Source organism: Mus caroli, unplaced genomic scaffold, assembly GCF_978045245.1.
Source record: "Mus caroli unplaced genomic scaffold, Mus_caroli_1 scaffold_13, whole genome shotgun sequence".
NCBI classification, from domain to species: Eukaryota; Metazoa; Chordata; class Mammalia; order Rodentia; family Muridae; genus Mus; species Mus caroli.
Genome location: NW_028227268.1, coordinates 50,119,196 through 50,141,877, shown reverse-complemented (window position 1 = coordinate 50,141,877; position 22,682 = coordinate 50,119,196). Strand labels below are relative to the sequence as shown.

Genomic DNA, 22,682 nt, shown 5'->3' with positions numbered 1-22,682 from the left:
CTGGTGACCCCTCTCCCTGGTTAATTGAAGAGAGCAGTTCTATCACAAAGTGAAATCAGAGCCAAAGTTTAAAAACAGGGTGGTGACAGTTTCATGGTGGTTATCCTTTTATCCTGTCTATAAGTGAGGCATAATTATATTAGAGAAAGTTAATATTAGCCATGTGTTAGATACTGTGCTTTCAGACAACCTTGGTTTTATACTTGAAGTATATGCATGCGTATACTTAGGATTTAATTCTATGTTTTATACCAGCAACTTGAAAATGTATTGGACATTTAATATGTTTAAAGGATTTATAAAATAATAATAAAATGTCTTTTAGTAGCAATTAAGATGACAAGCTATAATCCTTTATTTCTCTTTACCAGCACAGGTTGTCATGGCTGTGCATGGTTCATCCTTATAATGTAGCACTCTCCAAGTTCAGCTCACCTGTTCCTTGGCCTCTAATCTGCATTGCTGTCCATGCCCACCCACCTGTCTAACTTCATTCCAGTGACCTTAGTGCTTTTAGGTGATGCCATAAAGATGTCCTTAGAGTTGGCCCATGGACCAAAGTCTTCTAGATTATCAGCTAATAATTCAACACACCTTTTCTCATACTGGGTGTGGTCCAGGCAAAAAAAACCTCTTGGGTTTGTTTGAAAGAAGTATCTAATTGATGCCTATGTAGAAAAGAGAGGGGAAGGAAGGGAGGGAGAGATAGAAAGAGACATGAAATTCTTATTTGACATCAGAGATTAGAAGTTTTTGCTCTTAACATAAGCATACTTCTAGAAAGTCATGTAAGTTTTAGGGCAGGTCAAAGTGCTCAGTATAATATGCTGATAGCAGATAGCAGATGACTTTGTTGTTTGTTTGATTGTTTTTTTTTTTTTTTTTTTGGTTTTTCGAGACAGGGTTTTTCTGTATAGCCCTGGCTGTCCTGGAACTCCCTTTGTAGACCAGGCTGGCCTCGAACTCAGAAATCCACCTGCCTCTGCCTCCCGAGTGCTGGGATTAAAGGCGTGTGCTACCACGCCTGGCTGATTGGTTGGTTTTAAAAACAGGATCTTACTATGTAGCCCGACTGGTCTAGAACTCTATATGTAGACCAGGCTGGCCTTAAACTCTTAGAAATTCAGTTGCCTGTGCTTCCCTAAGTGCAAGGATTAAAGGCTTGTGCCAACATCTGTAACAGATGACTTTGAGGTGAGAATTTAAGATGACTAGATCTCATTTTTATTAATTTGTCATGTTGTGAAACTGAGTGAAGGGCCAGTCTGGCTATGCTTCTTTGTTTTTGAGATGGTCTGAAGCCTATGTCAAACTCAAAACAATCGTTCTGCCTAAGTAACTTGAGTGCTAGTTACCATGCCTGCCTTTGGAAGGGTTGTTTTGATTCATCTCTGTTCATGGTTCTGGCACAAAGCTATTGCCTGGTAACTGGCCCTGGTGTGCTTGAGAAAGCTGAGTAAGACAGTCTTCACACAGCAACTTTGTTTTTCATACTTGGCCTGTGGCCTTTCATTAACCAGCTATTTCTTGGTATTGGAAGAAACAGTTAAATATGTGAAAACTGAAAACAGTCACTGTTGTGTTTAGGAAGAATCTGGAGAAAAGTTGTAATGCACACTTTGGTATTATCATGGCAGAGCATTGGTTGACTGTCTTAGAACAGCTCTGAGCCTAAGAACTATGTGGGAGGAATCACATACATGCTCTTATCCACCCTTACACCAGATGTGTATATGCACCATAAAATTGTAGCCAGCTGCAAACATTGTAACCCCCTACTGCCCAGGAACTAGATGTACACTCTTCTGAACAGGTTGGAGCCCACAGACCAGCCTGTCTCCCTTCCTGACTTTCTTTCTCCACTGCCATAAGCCAGTGGTTCTCAACCTGTTCTTTGGCAAACCTCTATCTCCAAAAATATTTACATTATGATTCATAAAAGTAGCAAAATTACAGCTGTGAAATAGCAACAAAAATAATTTTATGGTTGGGCATCACCACAACATGAACTGTATTAAACTGTATTAACATTAGGAAGGCACTGTACTCCTAGCTTGGGGAGACAGCTGCTTTTCCTGTGCTAGCCTAGCTCTTCCAGGTTTCCTGTCTTGGCACCATCTTCTGGTTAGCTCCAAGCCTTCAAGAAGTAGGATTCACATGCTCTGTTCCAAGCCCTGCACTTTCAAGTCCACAGAGCAACACTGAAGAGTAGTATGAAATTTGAGAATGTGTCACTAAACCCAAGACATGAGAGGTGAAAGGAATTTGCCTGGCAGAGGAAGAAAGAGATATTCCAGTTATGGCACGGCATGTGCAAGTCTATTGAGTGGCGAGAGCTTTGACACACGGGCATTGAGAGGAGAGGATGAGCTTACTCTCAGTGCAGTCTCTCTGTTCCATCTGTTAATGCTGTAACAAGACTGTGCTCTATGACATAGCACTTTCTACTATTCTTCTTTAGGCTGAGCAGGAACTGAGCTTGGAGCCTGCCAGCTTCTAGGCAAAGCCAAGCGTCACTGTTCTCAAGACAGGTGGTTTTTATTTTATTCTAGTTAATTAAACTTGTGAGACAGACCCTCTAGGTAGCTCTAGGTAGCCTGAAATGCAGTAGATTGACCACACCAGCCTCTAAATTTATGAGGTCTGCCTTCTGCTTCCCAAGTGCTGGGATTAAAGATGTATGTCACCATGCCTGTTATCTTGCCAAGTGATCTTTATCACCTCACTTGACCACTCTGACTCAACTTGCTCACTGGTTAAAGAAACAGAATAATGGTATCTGCCTTATGTGATTGAGTTTCTCCTGTAAAGTGCCTGGAAGAAGAGTACCTGAGTGCTAAATTCTCAGGGAGGTAATGTGTTAGGTTATTTTTCATGTGGGTGTTTTTTTCCAGCAGCTGTGCAATAGCAAGAAATGTGAGACTCCTACAGATGTGTAAACTGAGTCCTAGAGTGGGTAGCTAACCTGCCCAGTCAACCAGTGGCAGACTTGAGACTTGATCCAGACTTTTAAATGTCCTACAGAGGTTATCTGTGGAGGATGACATGGAAGAAAAAAAGAGAGGTTGCACTGTGTCAGCTCAGATTCTTTTGTTTGCCTTATGACTGTTAGACAGGATGCAGCCTTTATATTTAAGCCAGTGCAGTGCTGTCTGCTGGTCTAAAGCCACAGCTCTGGTCTCTGATTATTTCAACATCAGTTTGTATGGTGTAGTGTTTGTTGTTGTTTGGTTTGCAGTACTGGAGCTAAAACTAAGGACATGCTAGGCAAGCACTGTACCACTGTATCTCTAGCCTTGCAATATCAGTTAAGGAGTTCAAACAAGAATGGATAAGGTTAAACATGCAAATCAGGTTTCCCTTCTTAGTCTGGTTCTGTTATATCTTTTGTTGTTATTGTTTTGTTTGTTTGCTTGAGACCAGGTCTTACTATGTAGCCTAGCTAGCCTTGAATTTATAATCTACTGACTCAGCCTTCAGGGTGTAGGGATTATAGGCATGTGACCCGACACATGGCTTTGATCCTGCTGTACTTATAATCTCTTGATTCTACTTCTTGTCTCCTACATGAAGCCATCAGAGTGTCCTGCCCTTGCATACTGTGAAGGGTTGCCTTGTGAATGCAAGCACATAGTAGGAATGTTAGAAAAGAGGCCTCAGGGGACCAGGGAGATAGTTTAATTGGTAAAGTACTTGCCCTACATGAATGAGAGCCATGGGTTCAATTCTCAGGAAAAATTAATAATAATTCAGGACTGGAGAGATTGCTTAGTGTCTACTGCTCTTGCAGAGAACCTGGATTCGGTTCCCAGAATACTTGGCAGCTCACTACTATGCATAACTCTCATTCCATGGTATCTGGTACCCTCTTCTAGATCCCTCAGGCACCAGACATACACAGTGCACTTACATACATGCAAGCAAAAGCCTCATGCACATAAAATAAATCACAAAAAGACAATTCAAGAGTCTTTCCCAGGATTTAATCTCAGTACTTCAGAGGTAGAGGCAGGTGGATCTCTGTAAGTCTGAGGCTAGCTTGGTCTATATAGTTTCAGGACAGCAAGGGCTATATAATGAGGCAATGGTCTCAAAACAAACAAACAAGCAAACAGACAGGCTTGAGTCAGGAAGAGAAGGTATGGCAGACCAGATTGCCATCTTTGTGGAGATGAGTTTTGGCCTCATTTATTTGTTAGAGATGCAAAGGGTAGATATAAGAAGTCCTGAATGAGTCAAGTCCTGGGTGAATGTATGCTGTTGACATAGGCAGTCATGTCAAGGATCTCAGCCTTAGAACCATGGGAAAATGGCAGCCCCCCCCCCAATCCCTGTAAGGCTCAGAGGGATGGCAAAGCCTTCCTCTGACCTATGTGTGGATGCTGATAGCGTATGTGTAGAAATTATGCACCAGAGCTGCCCCTCCCCCCACTGTTAAAGGACTGAAGACTGCTCCCCTACAAAGACTGCTCCTACTGAGATGATCTAAACCTGTCTTCTCGATCCAGCTCTATACCATAAACCCTGCCTTTTTGTTTATCTGTAAGTAGTAACCCTACTTCCTTGTTCAGCTTTGTACAATACTTCCATTGAGCTCTTCTGTTGCTGCAGTGGAGCACATCTGGTGGAGACATCAGAGAGCCCAGTCCACCCGATCCTGTGGCGGGGTAGGGAGTGGGAAAAGGACGCACACGTATGTGCCTCTGTATGTCTATGTTTCTTTTTCTAATTCCCTTACTACCCCCAGTCGGGCCATTCCTGTGGCCTTGCAAGGATGCAGCAGGTGGGACTTGCCATATTTTGGAATATGGACTAGAATATTGAGTTTTGGGGACTTCTTTCCAAGACAATGTTTGGGCAAGGCAATTGTCCCTTCAGATATTAGAAATCTACACATAGTCTAATCTGTTTGTTTAAAAGAGAAGCAGAATAGAATGGAATAGAGAAATCTCATAATACATCTATCTGATGAAAGAAGACATATTATTTCATGAAATGTCTATATCAAATATATGTATTCCTAGTCTCTTAGAATAATTAAATGTTTCTGTTTGGTCGATCAGCAAATAAAACTTGATAAACGATACTATGAGTTTCACTGGCAAACTACAGGGATATCAAAGGGGACAACCAGAATGGGAATGAGACTAAGGCCATCCCAAATAGAGAACTAGCTGAATGGAGGGAGACATGGGATTTAGAAGAGCTGATCCCTGTTCCCTTAGATTTCCAGGGAGACAGAAGGAGCAGGTGTGTTCTGAATAGTCTCCCCAAGGGGTAACCTATGCTAGGAAATTTCTATTCACTGTAGAAAAGAGAATGACTCAGAGGACGGTATAGAAAAGAGACATCTTTAGAGATGGAGAAGGGTTCTGATGTCATGTGTCATATGCCTCCTCTTCCCCATCCTGGGATTGAACCTCACACCTAATACAAGGCAAGTGCTCTCACTGAACTACAGACCCCAGGCACATACATTAAAAGCTTTATGTTCAATTTGAGAGTTCCTGTGGACCTAGGATGGTCAGCCCTCTCTGACCTTAATAACTCGGTAGTGGCCTCATGTGCCCTTACAATAATACTTCAGCTTCACAGCAGCCCTCATTTGTTTATCTCTTCATTTACTGCCCAGTTTCCTCCCCCATCACACCAGGCAGGTTGCCATACAATCTGCTGTGCACTCTTTCTGTACCCACATTCTGTCTCTTCTATCTGGGACAGCCTGCATGTATTTCTCTCTGGGATAGCTTGCATGTATTTATAGGCTTTCCAACTTCCCCAGTTACACATTAAAGTTCATACTAGAGTTACTTTCCTTTAATGCCCACTCCCCTCCTGGGTTTCTAATCCCTGCAATGTTGGCTGGCTCATGGTATAGTGGTTGGTAGTGAGGGGATCCAGAATCATGTAGACCAGAATTCAAATCTCAGCCATTACTTACCAATACTAATTATGTGGCCTTGAACAAAATACTGTCTTTGTTTCTCATTACTGAAAAGATAGCCAAGCCTGTAGGGTTACTGTGGCAAGATGAATAGGTTGGTGTGAAGTGCTCAGAACTCTTCCTGGTGTGTAGCAAAGGCTCTGTATATATGAGCTATTATAGCAGTTAATGCTGTCACTTTTCTTGGTTAATGATCACATCTATGACATTGCTGGTATTAGTTTGTAGATATGTCTTTTAGGCTATGAGGGGTTTGGAGGTCAAGTCCCAGCCTGATCCTCTTTATATGCACAGCTCCAAGCACAGGATCAGTATGTGTATAATGGCTGCTTATGATACAGCACTGAATGAGTGTGTGCAGATCAGGCGATACAGACCTATATGGCATGTCGGACGCTAAGGAATGTGAACAGTTTTTTAAAGAACAACTTCTGGGTGTTAGGAAATTAAGTATTAATTTGAAGATGCTGTTAACAAAGCTGTTGTGATTTTTTTCTCAGCCCAAATGTCTTTATGTTTTGCATAAATTTTTTTATTGTATTTGTTAACCATTGACAGATGAATAGAATTGCTAAAAATAACAAGTGTCACTATTTCTAGTTTTGCTTGGGTTGGTCTTTTACTGGTGCTGTGTGATAGGAATTATGTGTGAAGTGGTGGTTGTGCAACAGTGGGTGCCAGCAGCACCCAAAGTGTAAGCGCTGGTGGGAATGGGACTCAGCTACTACTTTAGGGTTTAGAGTGTAAGGCTAACTTGCATGGCTGATAGGCTTAGCCTGGGCAGCAGGACAGGGATGGAGCTAAGAGACATTTAAGCATCTGGCCCACAGACTACAAGGAACCCCAGGGCTTTCTTGATGAAAGGAGGGAGAATGGAGTTGATTCATTGGCTGCTGAGTGACTGTGGATAAGTTTCCTGGCTTCTCTGTTAGGGCTCTAGAGTGAGTAATGATAAGAGTACGATTACTGTTATAAGAATTAATAATATACATATAAAATCTTTTCACAATGCCTTGATTTAGCAAGTCCTCAACCATTACTTAAGTTTCCCAACCCATATATTATTCCCAGCTGAATGTATTATTGCTATGATAACCATGGACCTTGGACCTTTGGCTCATATGAGTACCATTTTCTTAGTATGCCATAATATCAGAAAGTTAGAAAGCAGCTTGCTGGTGGTGGCATATACTTTTAACTCCAGAAATCAGGATCTACAGAGCGAGTTCCAGGACTCTCAGGGACACACACACACACACACACACACACACACATATTTGGGATGGGCTTTGTAAAGTGACCAATGGAATGCAGGGCCTCGTGCAAGCATTCTCATGCTGAGAAAATGAGTTATACCTCCAGCCCTCAAAGTTTCCCAGTTTTTAAATGTTCTCCTTTATTTTCACAAAGGCACTGTATGTGGATTACACAAGACTGGAAATGCAGATAAGTGAAATTTGGAAACTATAAAATCTATTGCTACTATTAACATAAATTTTTTCTGGTCTTTTAAACACATATAAATATTTGCTTACTAATATGGAAAACACACAGATACCTTTTCTTCAAACAATTTTTTGTAATCTACTTTATTTAAATTACATTTTTATTTCATTTTTTATGTGTGCACGTGGGAGGTACATGTGTACCTGGGTGTTTATGTGGAGCTGAGTAGACAGCTTGTGAGACTTGGTTCCTTCCTTCTATGATATGGGATCCAGAGACTGAACTCAGCTCATCAGAATTGGCAGCAAACACCTTCATCTCCTGAGCCATCTCTCCACTTAATTTTTTTTTTTTAGTTAATAATCTTCAGCTTTCCATATCTGTTTAATTATATACCCAGTTCATATTCAAATTTATCTAATTGTTCAAACCATCTCATTAATAGTTGGTGTCTCCAGTTTGTGTTTAAAATATTACCCAAACAAGAGGAAACATTACATTGCTTTTTGTTTTTTTTTTTTTTTTTTTTTTTGGTTTTTCGAGACAGGGTTTCTCTGTATAGCCCTGGCTGTCCTGGAACTCACTCTGTAGACCAGGCTGGCCTCAAACTCAGAAATCCGCCTGCCTCTGCCTCCCGAGTGCTGGGATTAAAGGCGTGCACCACCACTACCCGGCATTACATTGCTTTTTAAAAGGGGTCTGCATATCCTTTTCTGCGTGGTTTGGAGATTTTCATTATCAGGATTTTATGTACGAACCTGTTTATTAAACTTCCAAAAGAGATATTTTATATGGCATGAAAACAGAATTCGGGGACTGTTTGGGAGGAGAGAGGGAACAGTGAAGGGGTGTGGAGGGATGAATATGAGCAAAGTATTGAGAATATGCATGAAACCCATTACTTCATTATGCTGACTAAGAAGCTAATACAAGAATAAAAACATACCTTAAAAGTAGTTCGTTCTCATCCTGACCATATCCAAATTAAAACACGTATGCATGTATCAGACAAAATTTTAAAGTTGATATCCAGACTGGATTTTTTTAAAAGGGGTCTGCAAAACTGGGTGTAGTCATGCAAACCTTTAATCCCAGCATTCAGCTGATGAATCTCTGAATATGAAGCCAGCCTGCTCTACATAGAGAGTTCCGGGCTAGCCAGGGCTACATAGTATGACTCTGTCTTTTTTTGGGGGGGTGGCAGGTTTCGAGACAGGGTTTCTCTGTGCAGCCCTGGCTGTCCTGGCACTCACTTTGTAGACCAGGCTGGCCTGGAACTCAGAAATCCGCCTGCCTCTGCCTCCTAAGTGCTGGGATTAAAAGCGTGCACCATCACCGCCTGGCTGACTCTGTCTTAAAAGAGAAAAAAAGGTTGTGGGGTCAGGTTTGGAGTGCTGGGAAGAGGGTTTGTGGGTAGAAATGTTTGCTGCTGACGCCTGACAACCTGAGTCTGAGCCAAAGACCTGTGGTAAGAGAAAACCAACTCCTTATACTGGCCTCTGACCTCCACATGTGACTTGGCACATGCACATCTGAACAAACTGTACATACACAGAATATATTTTCTTAAAAATTAAAAAGTTACTCATCCATTCCATACTTAAATAGGTACTTTCACTTTTTGTCTTTAGTTGGGAGTGGTGCCACACATCTTTCATCCCATCATTCAGGAGTCAGAGGCCAGTAATCTACATAGTGAATTCCAGGCCAACCAAGGCTATATAGTGAGACCCTATCCCCCCCACCAAAAAAAATTGAAAGGGCTATTTTTATTAGTTATACATGTGCAGAGTATAGAGCCCACCAGAATTAAAACCAGTGCCCCCGTTTTCCTTCCCTAAAACGTTAGGGAAGTTGTTTTTCAGCAATTTGGCTATTTCTTGGGTATTCATCGTGGTATCATCAACCAAGTAACATGCTTATATAATTTCTTTGAAATTAAAAAAAAATATTTACTTAGCCTGGTCTACAAAGTGAGTTCCAGGACAGCCAGAGCTATACAGAGAAACCCTGTCTCGAAAAACCAAAAAAAAATTTTTTTTTTTTTTTTTTACTTTATGTGTATTATATGTGTGAGTATATGTCTGTGCACTATGTGTGTACAAGAGCCCAAGAAAGTCAGAAGAAGTACTGGAATGCCTGAAACGGCATTAGAGGTAGTTATGAATCAGCATGTGGGGGCTGGCAATCAAACCTGGATCCTCTAGAAGAGCAGGCATGCTTAACCAATGAAGCATCTCTCCAGGCCCACTTCTTTGAGGTTTTCAGTAATGGTTTTACCCATCACAAATGAGATGAACCTTTTCTCTTCCTGACCACACCTGCTCACTTGCTCTTAGGTTGGTATTAGGTTTGTTTAAATCACTATTTGATGTTTTCATATCAAAGATTAGGTAAGTTGTTTTTCCTGTAGCTGATTTCTATAGTATCCCACTATGACTTCCCATTGCTGAAAAATCCTTTTAGTTTCTTTGGAATTAATAATTGAATTGGTACTTAAAAGAAAAAACAAAAAACAAAAAAGACTTGCTGTGTGAGGGATCAAACCCTGGCCTTCCACATCAATCAAACCTTTAGCCTTCTACAAAAGCACTGTGTCATTGTGCCCCAGATGCAGCCCCTGGGACTTTTGTTGTCTTTGTTTTTAAGGTCTTTTATCATTAGTTAAGCTACAGATTCTCTGTAATTTGTCTAAAAGTCATCAAACGAAAATGGCCAACATATTCTGATACATGGCACATGGATATTCTATCAGCAGTTTCTTTTATTTTTAAGAAAAGGTCTAACTATGAAGTATTGGCTGGTCTGAAACTTATTGTGTATTCCACCCAGGCTGGCCTCAAACTTAGAAAGCATCTGCTTCCCAAGTGCTGGGACTAAGCATTTTTCACCATACCTAGCCTACCCCTTCTTAAATTTTTAAAACATTTATTTATGTGCTTTTTTGTGGTTATATATCATGCATGTGAAGCAGCCTTCACAGGCTAGAAAAGGGTGTTGGATCCCCTGGATCTGGAGTTACTAATGGTTGGGGGCTATCTAGGTGGATACTGGGAACCAAACTCAGATCCTCTGGAAGAGCACTGAGCCACGTCTCCAGCCCAGCTTTCTTGATGTCTAAAAGATTAATTAATTATTTTTAGACAAAATCTTAACCATGTAATTCATGTAACTGTGGCAGGCTTTGAACTCTTCTGCCTCCACTCCCTGCTCACTTTGTAGTCGTCGTCTCCTCCCCCCCTCCTTTTTTGCTTTTTCGAGACAAGGTTTCTCTGTGTAGCCCTGGCTGTCCTGGAACTCACTTTGTAGACCAGGCTGGCCTTGAACTCAGAAATCCGCCTGCCTCTGCCTCCCAAGTGCTGGGATTAAAGGCGTGCGCGCCACCACTACCCAGCTTCACTTTGTCTTCTTAAAGGAATAGTCTCCCTGAGCCTTCTGATCTGCTGTAAGATGGGTTTGTTTTCTCCCAAACTGCTATGCTGGTGCCTCAGACTCCACATCCTGAGGTGCTTTCTGAAAAGGGAACTTTTTCTTTTTCTTTTTCTTTCTTTTTTTTTTTTTTTTTTGAGCTGTGTATGTATAAGAATATCTTTATTCTGCTCTCACAGCGTGTTGATTTCTGGGTTAGAAAGGCCCCTCCAAAAGATGCCAGCTAGAGCTACCTTTCCCACTGCATTCTGTCCTCACTGTGTCCACATTCTGATTCAAGAATGACCTTTTACCAGGAAAGTTTTTCTTCCTCCTAGAAATAAGAACTTCTGTTTCCCTCACTATAAGGGATTTTTTTTTCTCTTTTTTGAGGCAGAGTCTTACATTATAGCACAGGCTAGCCTTAAACTTGGAAGCCTCTGCCTCCTGAACAGCAGCGCAGCTGAGTGATGGGATTTCACTTTCTGCTGTTAGGAATTGTCCTTACATTGTTCTACTGGTCATTATGTAGATCATTCTGCCTTTAAATATGCAAATTTCTCTATGATTGTGATTTCCCCTTCTGCATTCTGTGTCCATCACATCTCTCGGTAACTCAGTTGTTTGGATATTGACCTTCTAAGTCAGTCTGCTTGGTTTCCTTTTTCTTTCCTAGTTTCTACCATTTCTCTTTTTTGCTTTTCTTTCTGGTCCCTTTAGTAAACTTTGCCTTTCAACTTTTCTTTTCCCCCTCCCCTCCCCTCCCCTCCCCTCCCCTCCCCTCCCCTCCCCTCCCCTCCCCTCCCCTCCTTCCTTTTAAAATTTTATTTATTTATTATATGTAAATACAATATAACTGTCTTCACACAGCCCAGAAGAGGGCATCAGATCTCATTACGGATGGTTGTGAGCCACCATGTGGTTGCTGGGATTTGAACTCAGGACCTCCGGAAGAGCAGTCAGTGCTCTTAACCACTAAGCCATCTCTTCAGCTGCCTTTCAACTTTTCTAATGAGAGTTTCTTAGTTGTTTTTACTTGATGTTTAGCCCCAGTCTGGCCTCAAACCCATAGCAGGTCTCCTGCCTCAGTATCCCAAGGGCTGAGATTACATGTGCAGATGAGATTCTCAAGACAGTCTGGAACTCAATATATAACTTGGGGGCAGAGCTTGAACTCCAGAGCCTCCTGCTGTAGCCTTCTGAGTGCAGGACTGTAGTCTCCTGCTTTTAGTAACAGTTCCCTGTTATAGGTTGTAAGTTGCTGAGTGGTGGTTTCACAACTCTGATTATATTGACACCCACTGAACTGTTCATTTTAGTGGGTTGAATTTTATGGGAAATGAAATATACACTTCAGTAAAGCTAGGGCTAAAATACCTTTAAGTGTCTCTGTGAAGAATTAATCACTCTTTTGAAGTTTTCTTCTCCTATATAATCTTTCTTTTCTGTGTTTTATAGTAGGATTTTCTCAGCTGTCTAGTGCTTCTAAGCTATCCACTCACCAGAGAATGAGGGACTAGACCCAATATTCAGGATATAGAGGCAAGACACTCACTATGTGTTTGAGACTAGCATGAGCAAGCTTTCAGGGTAGCCATAGTATGAGACACTGTCTCAAAATAAAACAAAAACAACAATAGAAGACTAAGGGACTAGAGCTGGGCTGCTGTTCAGGAGGCTGAAGCAGGATCACAGGTAAAAGGTCTGCCTGTGCTTCAGGGTTGATTCACAGTCAGCCTGAGTAAGACTGGGTGAGGGGATGTGGTGGGGTGGGGTGGTTTACAGCCTGACTGCTCTGTGTGCCTGCCTATGGTCTGTGAGCCTGACTATACGATACATTGGCCAGACACTTTTATGGGATGATTCTGTGTCACCTGTTCTCTTAGGCTTGTCAGCGTCCCCAGGGAAGACTCTTCTGTCTCTTTCTGGAAGGCTACGAAGCTGGCTGCTAGCATTGTGAGAACTCTGGAGAAGGTTGTCCTTAACCACTTAGCAAGGAGACACCAGCCTCCCACTGCAAGGTGGCATTCTCACTTCTAGCTGCCTGCCATCTTCCAGTCTGTACTCTTCAACTCTCTTGAGGGTTAGGCCTCTGCCAAGTTGGAAGAACGCCTTCTTAAAAACGGGAACTTACGCCGGGCGTGGTGGCGCACGCCTTTAATCCCAGCACTCGGGAGGCAGAGGCAGGCGGATTTCTGAGTTCGAGGCCAGCCTGGTCTACAAAGTGAGTTCCAGGACAGCCAGGGCTATACAGAGAAACCCTGTCTCGAAAAACCAAAAAAAAAAAAAAAACAAAAAAAAAACGGGAACTTACGCTAGGCGTGGTGGCACATGCCTTTAATCCCAGCACTTGGGAGGCAGAGGCAGGTGGATTTCTGAGTTCGAGGCCAGCCTGGTCTACAAAGTGAGTTCCAGGACAGCCAGGGCTACACAGAGAAACCCTGTCTTGAAAAACAAACAAACAAACAAACAAACAAACAAACGGAACTTTTAAACAGGAAAATGGAGACAGTAGTAGCTGATTCCCACATACCTTAGCCAATTTCAACAATTACCAATTTGAGGCAAATTTTATTTGTTATAAACACCACCAATTTTTTCTTGTCCAAATTATTTAAAAGCAAAGCTTAACATTTTATCTATGTCATTGTGCATTTTAAAAAGATTTATTTATTTGTTCTTTTGTGTGTATGGATATTTTGCCTACATGTACCATATGCATGCAGTGCCTGAGGAGGCCAGAAGAGGGCATCGTATCCTCTAGAACCAGAGTTAAAGATAGTTGTGAGCCACCACCATGCAGGTGCTGGGAACAGAACCCAGGTTCTCTGCAAGAACAATTGGTGTTATTAACCACTGAACTATCTCTCCAGCCCCTTGTTGTAAAGTTCTAAAATATAAGGACTCAAAAATGTGATGAAGAAGAAGAAGAACCCTTAATACTACTGTCTTTCAACTTAGAAGCAAACCAACAAAAACAAACAAAAAAGATTTCACCTAAATGATACTGGTCTTTCTTTTTCTTTTCTTTTCTTTTTTTTCTTTTCTTTCTTTCTTTCTTTTTTTAAAGATTTTTGTGTAGCTCTGGCTGTCCTGGAACTCACTTTGTAGACCAGGCTGGCCTCAAACTCAGAATTAAAGATTTATTTATTTATTGTAAGTACACTGTACCTGTCTTCAGACACTCCAGAAGAGGGTGTCAGATGTCATTACAGATGGTTGTGAGCCACCATGTGGTTGCTGGGATTTGAACTCAGGACCTTTGGAAGAGCAGTCAGTGCTCTTAACCGCTGAGCCATCTCTCCAGCCCCCCCTTTTGTTTTTTTGTTTTTGCTTTTGTTTCTAGAGCTTTATTGTAGAAAGGCAGAGAGAAAGAGAAGATAGAAAGAGAGAGGCTAGCCATGGCCACGTGGAGAGAGGGGGGAAGAGAGGGGGAAAGGAGAGCTAGAGATGAGAATAAGAGAGGTGAGATCTTAAGAGCGATACTGGTCTCTTAATCACTGCTAATTTCTCACCTCTGGCTGACCAGAATCCATTACTCCACCAAAACAAAGTCTTCATTTTAGTGGCTCTGGTATCTTGTTACTCACAGCCCCAGCTAACCTGCCTCTGCCTCCCGAGATCTGGGATTAAAGGCCTGAGCCACCACTGCCTGGTCCAGAAATTCTTAACTCAAAATCTGCAATGGTCTGATAGAGGCTTTGAGTGACTCCTAAATGTCCCTCTGGAATTTCACAAGCCAGGCCTCCATCCTCTGCTTTTGAGAGACTTTGGGTTTTAAAAAAGAGATTTTCTGGGCTGGCGAGATGGCTCAGTGGTTAAGAGCACGGACTGCTCTTCTAAAGGTCCAGAGTTCAAATCCCAGCAACCACATGGTGGCTCACAACCATCCATAACGAAATCTGACACCCTCTTCTGGAGTATCTGAGGACAGCTACAGTGTACTTACATATAATAAATAAATCTTAAAAAAAAAAAAAGATTTTCTGTTATTTTTTTTAAAAAACTAAACTTTTAAAACTTTGAATTTGGGGCTATGGGGCTTCTAAAGTTTGTACAATCTTTTAATATTGTGATATTAATATCAATGTGGAATCTTGGGGATGAACAAGAAAGGAAAAGTTGTAGCTTAGCTGTGATATGTCTGTGTCAAGTTGACAAGGGGTCTTTTGTGCTGGCTAGTTTTATGTCAACTTGACACTCAATTGAGAAAAAATATCTTTGTAAGATTGGACTGTAGGCAAACCTGTTGGGCATTTTCTTAATTAGTGATTGATGTAGGAGGGTCCAGCCCATTGTAGAAGGGGCCATTCCTGGGCTGGTGGTCCTAGGTTCTATAAGAGAGTAGCCTGAGCAAACCATGTAATGGCTCAGAGCTATCTAGTAAACAGCACCTCCCCATGGCCTCTGCATCAACTTCTGCCTCCAGGTTCCAGCCCGGTTTGAGTTCCTGCTCTGACTTCCTTCAGTGATAGAATATGATGTGGAAGTGCATGCCAAATAAATCCTTTCCTCCCCAACTAGGTTTTGGTCATAGTGTTTCATCACAGCAATGGTAACTTCTACTAAGACACTCCCAGTGATCTGCAGATGTGTGCAGTGGTGAAGCGATTGCCTGATGTGAGCAAGGTCCCAAGTGTAATCTCTAGACAGTTCTCCCAACACACATACCACACAAAATCCTCCACAGTCTCCTCCACAGGCCTCCTAAACAGCACAGTTCTCCACAGGATGTGGGACATACCCTTCCTCTTGTACACTGTACTTTGACTAGTGTAATCTTTGATCCTATTCACTTCTTGGATAATCTTGTCAGACTGATTAGAGCAAAACTAACTATGGATTTGTCCTTGCTACATTATTTCTAAATTCTGTCTCATCCTACATTCATGCCTAAAGTTTCTGGTTACAAATGTGGGAATCTGTATCTGTTCCTTTTGAATATTCTACTGTCCAGACATCTGTGCTGGGATGGCAATGGGCATTGTGTCCATCATGGAACCTTGTTGGGTTATTTTCCTGATCATGGAGCAGAGGAGTAAGGAAAGGAGGCCAACATTTTGAGGAAGCGAAGATTCTAGTGGTGAGGAGGTATGTGAGTGTCTGTATCAGCAACAGGACTGAAACCAGGGCCCAGGGACTGAGACTGGGAGAAAGCATAGTTCTGTGAGGACAGTCTTGTAGAATGTGACAGGGAAGCAGAGGTTTATACATTAGAAAATGAACATTGTTCTGCTAGATGCTTTAATTGTAAAGGACTTTATTCCTGTGTACCTTGTCCAGGCAGCAGCTTGTGAATGTGGGAACTGGCTTATATTTCAGATCAAACAACTCATGTACACATAGCTATTAGGGACGACTAGTATTCAAACTGAGTCCCATGCAGAACCAGGTCTCCTAAATAGCCTAGTGTTGTCAAGGGGTGAGGTCCACAATGGTTAAAAATACTGAAGCAGTAGACCAAATTAATGCTTTGTGTTTGAGGTGTTGAGAAGGCCCAGACTTTTGTACCCAGGTCTTTCAAAGTTTCACTTTGTGTTTGACATTTTCTGTACTTTACATCTCTTGTTGCTGTGACCAAATTTAAGAAAGGACTTAAAGGAGGAAGGGTTTGTTTTGACTGAGTCTGAGAAAGACTGTAGTCCATCCTGACCCAGAACACCTGTAGTAAACACATGAGATCATGTTAAGTCTACAATCTGGAAGTGGAAAATTGACAGAAAGTGAGGTCAGGCTGCAAAGGCTCAAGGCCCATACACAGTGAGCCACATTTACCAGCCAGAATTTACTTCCTGACATTTCCATAACCTTCCAAAACAGTATCACCAGCCATGGACTAAGTGTTCAAACACATGGGCCTATAGGGCACTCTTTCTTTCTTTCTTTCTTTCTTTCTTTCTTTCTTTCTTTCATTTTAGTTATATGAGTACACTGTTACTGTCTTCAGACACACCAGAAGAGGGCATCGGATCCCATTACAGATGGTTGCGAGCTACCATGTGGTTGCTGGGGATTGAACTCAAGACCTCTTTTTTTTTTTTTTTTTTTTTTTTTTGGTTTTTCGAGACAGGGTTTCTCTGTATAGCCCTGGCTGTCCTGGAACTCCCTTTGTAGACCAGGCTGGCCTCGAACTCAGAAATCTGCCTGCCTCTGCCTCCCGAGTGCTGGGATTAAAGGTGTGCTCCACCACACCCGGCTCAGTCAGTGCTCTTAACTGCTGAGCCATCTCTCCAGTCCCCTAGGGGACATTTTCTATTCAGACCACAGCAATGTACAACTATTGGAAAATTTTACAATGGATGCTTTCTTCTGAAATTATTTGGAGATGTGGAAGAATTACTACTTTGGAGGAGAAATGAGACTATAAAATTGGTGCACACATATGTCTCATAAAACACAAAGATCTAATATTTTGAATCTATTTGTTCTTTGGATGAAATACATATGTGTACATATATATGTCTCTTACATTGTAGGCCTTTGCCCAGTTTGATGCTGAGGGAGATGGGACAGTTGATGCTGAGAATATGTTGGAGGCCCTCAAGAACTCCAGTGGAGCCAATCTTCAGGGGGAGCTGAGCCATGTCATCAGACAACTGCAAGCCTGCTCTCTTGTTCCAGGTAGGTGCTCACATGAACTCTGAAGGCTCAAGACGTTCTCCTAGAACCATAGTGTTTTCAGTTAGTAAATATAGCAGAAATGGCATCTAGGATAAGCCTCGTTGGTATGGCACAACTACTGCACAAAGCTTAGAACAAAAATAAACTTCGTTGTGCTGCAGATTGACCCAGCTGTGGCACTGTGAATTCCCCCAAAGCATTCATTAGACACATGATCTGAACGAAATCAGTGATATCATCACTTTCATTCCTAAGCAGCAGTGGCTGGGCAGTTTTCTGCTTTTCTGCCCCTTGGTCAAGGGATTTGCTCCCTTCAGAAGCATTCCTGGCCCATGCTGCATGTTCCCATGGCATCCTGCCCCTGTCTGCAGTGCTCTTCTTTACTTTCTTTTTTCTGTTTTTTTTTTCTCTTTTTTCTTTGGCAACTTAATATTTTTGTAATTAATTCATTTTAATACTGTAAGCTCCTCTAGAATAGTGATCTCTTATTTTTGCTGTGTCCTCACATTTTATTTTTGGCATGCGGCAAACATTTTTATTTTCTAAATCTTTTACTTTGAAACTTTTGTAATTTTTATAAAGTGAAAAATGCTAAAAATTAAGCAGTGGTGCTTCTACCTGTTGTACTCTTAAAAAATATTGCCTTTAAATTTTTTTTGCTTGTTTGTTTTCTTTGTGTTCATGTCTTTTTTTTTTTTCTTTTTGGTTTTGGTTTTGGTTTTTTGAGACAGGGTTTCTCTGTGTAGCCTTGGCTGTCCTGGAACTCACTTTGTAGACCAGGCTGGCCTCGAACTCAGAAATCCTCCTGCCTCTGCCTCCCAAGTGCTGGGATTAAAGGCATGCGCCACCACGCCCAGCTTGTGTTCATGTTCTTGATCTCTCTGTCCCCACTGCCTCACCTCTTGTGTGTACTGAGGCTAGAACCTATGGGCTTAATACGAGTTAGACAAGCACTGTACAACATTACTATATATCCAGCCTAGTCTGTGTTTTTAGATGATTTCCTTGGTGACTCAGACTTATGTAAAGACAGCATTAGAATAAATCTTACCTTCATTTTTTTTCAAGTGAGATGCCAATTCAATTTGAAAGGGAAATAGCATTGCACATCATCTGACCTAAGAATTTTGCCTGCTCTGTACACCAAGTGACAGTACTTCGTGTCTCTAGGGCAGGGATAAAGGCAGGATAGTCTTGGCAGATGGTGTGAGTCTAATGGCTGTTGATCCTTCTGACCTACTGCCAAGTGATGTATTGAACCAGGGGAGGAAAATGTCTGCATCTTAATGGAGAATGAATGTTTTGTTGTCTTTTATTATATAATTCTTATAGGGCATCATAGGTAGCCTGTATTATTTTTCCTGGTCTCATGGTATTTAGGCTGAATTTTGAATTTCATTTAGCTAGCATATCTTAGCATTTACAGTCACTCCCACCTTTGCATTGCAAATATGTGGGTAGCATTGTTTGGACTTCTCAGATTGTGTGTTATGTGCATGAGTGTGCTGGGGATCAAATCAGGACCTCACAAATGCTAGGCAAGCATTGTACCTCTGAACTATCACCCGAGTCTTAGGTTTTGCAGGTAGGGTTGAGAAGGGAGACCACCAGTGGATAATGTCTGCTGCACTGCATGCCTGATGGAGGAGGGAAAGGCTGATGGAGAATGAGTCATGGTCCAGATCCTGAAGTGCTCACATAGTACACTCAGGACTCAGAGCTTTCAGTTCAAAAATATCAGCAGTATCACACGTACAAGAATTGTCACAGTCGCAAGCCTTTGTAAACTGTGGTCATCTCTGTGTGGCCTTGTGTGGTTTCCTAGTCCCCTCTCAAATGTTCTCCCACACTGAAACTTGTTCTTGCATCTCATTGTTGACACTTAGAGTTCACTGAAATCCATTCCTTTACAGAACCTTCCCAAAACTGAAAACATCTTCCATTTCAGCATTGTATGTGTGTAAAGTGTATTGTGTGTATGAGTATGTATGTGACTCATGTGTATGCATACAACAGTCTGCTGTTTGTGTGGGTTCTGAGCAAATTCATTGCAGTCTCAATAGCCTCATGGATATAAAGCCTCATCTCCCTGTGGGAGTGGGCAGGCATTGTCTAGATTTTGAGTTTTTAGAAATCATCTCGCTCTGGAGTTAGAGTAGGGCACATAATCATAGGCTACTTCATGTATAGAAATTCATCTTAGCATCTTACTTTATTCAAAAAGTTGTGGCAGAGTTTTTTTTTTTGTTTTGTTTGTTTGTTTTGTTTTTGAGCAGTTTGGTAATTTTATCTACATTTATTTACATTAAATTTATTTACATCCCAAACACAGCATCCCCCTCACAGAGGCCCTTCCTTATTCCCTTCACCTCTGAGGGGGTGGGGCCTCCCTAGTTATCCCCCACCTGGTGCATCAAGACTGCAGGATTAGGCATATCCTTTCCCACTGAGGCCAGACAAGGCAGCCCTCTGCTGCATAGGTGCTAGGGGCCTTGGTCCAGCCCATGTGTGCTTTTTGGTTGGTAGCTCAGTCTCTGAGAGCTCCCAGGGGTCCAGGTTAGTTGACACTGTTGGTGGTCCTGTGTGGTTCCTATCCCCTTCAGGACCTTCAATCCTTCTAACTCTTCTAGTGAATTTGTTTGTTCTGCTATTAAAGACAAGTTCCCTAGAGACTGCTGGCATCTTTTTTTTTTTTTTTATGTTTTTTAACTCTTTTTTTTAAATATTTTTTTATTACGTATTTTCCTCAATTACATTTCCAATGCTATCCCAAAAGTCCCCCATACCCCTCCCCCCTACTTCCCTACCCACCCATTCCCATTTTTTGGCCCTGGCATTCCCTTGTACTGGGGCATATAAAGTTTGTGTGTCCAATGGGCCTCTCTTTCCAGTGATGGCCGACTAGGCCATCTTTTGATACATATGCAGCTAGAGTCAAGAGCTCCGGGGTACTGGTTAGTTCATAATGTTGCACCTACAGGGTTGCAGATCTCTTTAGCTCCTTGGGTACTTTCTCTAGCTCCTCCATTGGGGGCCCTGTGATCCATCCAATAGCTGACTGTGAGCATCCACTTCTGTGTTTGCTAGGCCCCGGCCTAGTCTCACAAGAGACAGCTATATCTGGGTCCTTTCAGCAAACACTTGCTAGTGTATGCAATGGTGTCATCGTTTGGAGGCTAATTATGGGATGGATCCCTGGATATGGCAGTCTCTAGATGGTCCATCCTTTTGTCTCAGCTCCAAACTTTGTCTCTGTAACTCCTTCCATGGGTGATTGTTTCCAATTCTAAGAAGGGGCACAGTGTCCACACTTTGGTCTTCGTTCTTCTTGAGTTTCATGGACTGCTGGCATCTTGATCAGAGGCTATTTACATAGCTCACTTGAACTTGTGAAAAATTATCAAATAATACAATTATGTGACTTTAAAAAAAAATTTGACTTTCTTTTCAAACATTATGATTCATTTAAAAATTGGGGGCAGGGGGAGAAACTACAAGTATGTCTCTGCTTCCAGAAAAACTGCCATGTTTTCCTTGCTTACTTCACCTGTGCTCCTGGGCTATAGTAACCTCAACTTGAGACTCATTAATTTTGGTTCTAAGGAACCAGAAAAGGAGTCTAAACAGTGGCAGGTGTGGTCTGTGTCATGTCTTCTAAGATTACTTGGGATAATTGTACATGGGAGTCAGGAGACATTCAGGGAATCTAAGATGATTAGAGCATCTAAATGAGACATCTGAACAAGAGGTGTTGAGAATGAAGAGAAGATGGAGGATCAGGCTTCAGATGAGTCATACACTGGGGAGAAGGATCTAGAATGGCAGGAGGAGCACAAGGAGGGAATGGAGGAGTGTTCCCCACCCCGCCTTCTTCTCGCTATCTTGTGAGTCATCCAAGCTTCATATCCACCCTGTTGTAAAGCAAGGCTGCCTGGACCTTTGCCACCGCTGGACAACATGCTACACCTTGTGAGGGCCACAGGAGACAGCATAGGCCAAGTACCTTACACCATGTAAAATTCGCCAGAAACTGCAGCAATGGCAATAGATGTTTTGTTGTTAGGACTTTAGCATGAACACTAAGTTTCAAGGCATCGATTCCTTCTTCTGGCCTGAGTGGACACCAGACATGCATGTAGTGCATATACATACATGCAGGCAAAACACTCATACATACAAATAAATATAAAAATAAATATATCCTTTAAAAATATTTTTTTCCTACTGCTAAGCTATCTCTCTAGTCCCTGAAATTCTTAATTGATTGCTCCAGGTTTGTTTCCTTCTGAGGCTTGAAATTTCAGTAAAGTTGATGGCTGCTTTTAATTTAGTCAGTTCAGATGGGGCAGCAGGTACAGGATGTGGGAACTATTGTGGTGGCTTTACCAAAACACCAAAAATGGATTTTATGTCTTTAGGTTTCATCGACATATTTTCAGAGTCAAAGGAGGGCCTTGGTATTCACTCATCAATGATACTGCGCTTCCTGCATCGCAATCGGATCTCTAGCATGGTGATTCCCTACCCAATGTTAGACCACTGTAATAACATGAGCACCATGAGGTCGTCAGTTCTGAAGGAGTCTCTGGATCAGTTGGTACAAAAAGAAAAGGGTATGTGTATGGGAGAGTTGCCTGAAAATACTCTCCTATTATTTCTTCTAGTGTTTAGTAAAGGGTGAGCCAGTTCTTTGTTGCCCGTATGTCTGAAAATACTTGACCAGCTTGTAGCCTAAGAATGTCCGGCCTGCCTCCTTGCATGTCTGATGACTTGCATTTGGTCCCCAAAATTTGTATAAAAAGTAAGATGCAATGGTGCACATCTGTGATGTCAGCATGTCGGGAGAATCAGCTGGAAGCTGACTAACCTGAGTGTCTAGGGTGGCAGCAGAAACAAGAGAACCTTGCCTCTCAGAAAGGCAGAAACAAGAACTGACTCTTGAAATGTTTTTTCTGACTTCCACATGTGTGCTGTGATGCACATGGAGACCCACTTTCACTTGATGATGAAGAAGAAAAAGAAGAGGATGAGGAGGAGGAGAAAACAGATCAGACTCTCTTAGCAAAATCATAAGCAAAATAGGCATTCCAGGAGCAAAATATATTTTCTTTCATACTAATGATGCTTAGTTTTGGCTTTTTGTTTTTTTGTAACTATTCTCGGTCCATTACCTAACTTTTTGTCCCATGGCAATAAACACTCAAGTAAATATTAGTTGTTATAAGTGCTTATATTTACATTTTGAATGTATAAACAGTATATG

General features: G+C 41.8%; 1 protein-coding gene across 3 annotated transcripts in view; it reads left to right on the top strand.

The window, feature by feature from the left end:
- Positions 1 to 22,682, top strand: part of Zzef1 (zinc finger ZZ-type and EF-hand domain containing 1) — a 130,897-nt gene that overhangs the window by 8,672 nt on the left and 99,543 nt on the right. For all 3 annotated transcript variants that reach the window (XM_029484134.2, XM_029484135.2, XM_021176147.3), the window contains exons 2-3: positions 17,275 to 17,419; positions 21,838 to 22,032. In XM_029484134.2, coding sequence (XP_029339994.1) covers positions 17,275 to 17,419; positions 21,838 to 22,032 — 340 coding nt within the window. The remainder of the gene's footprint in view (positions 1 to 17,274; positions 17,420 to 21,837; positions 22,033 to 22,682) is intronic.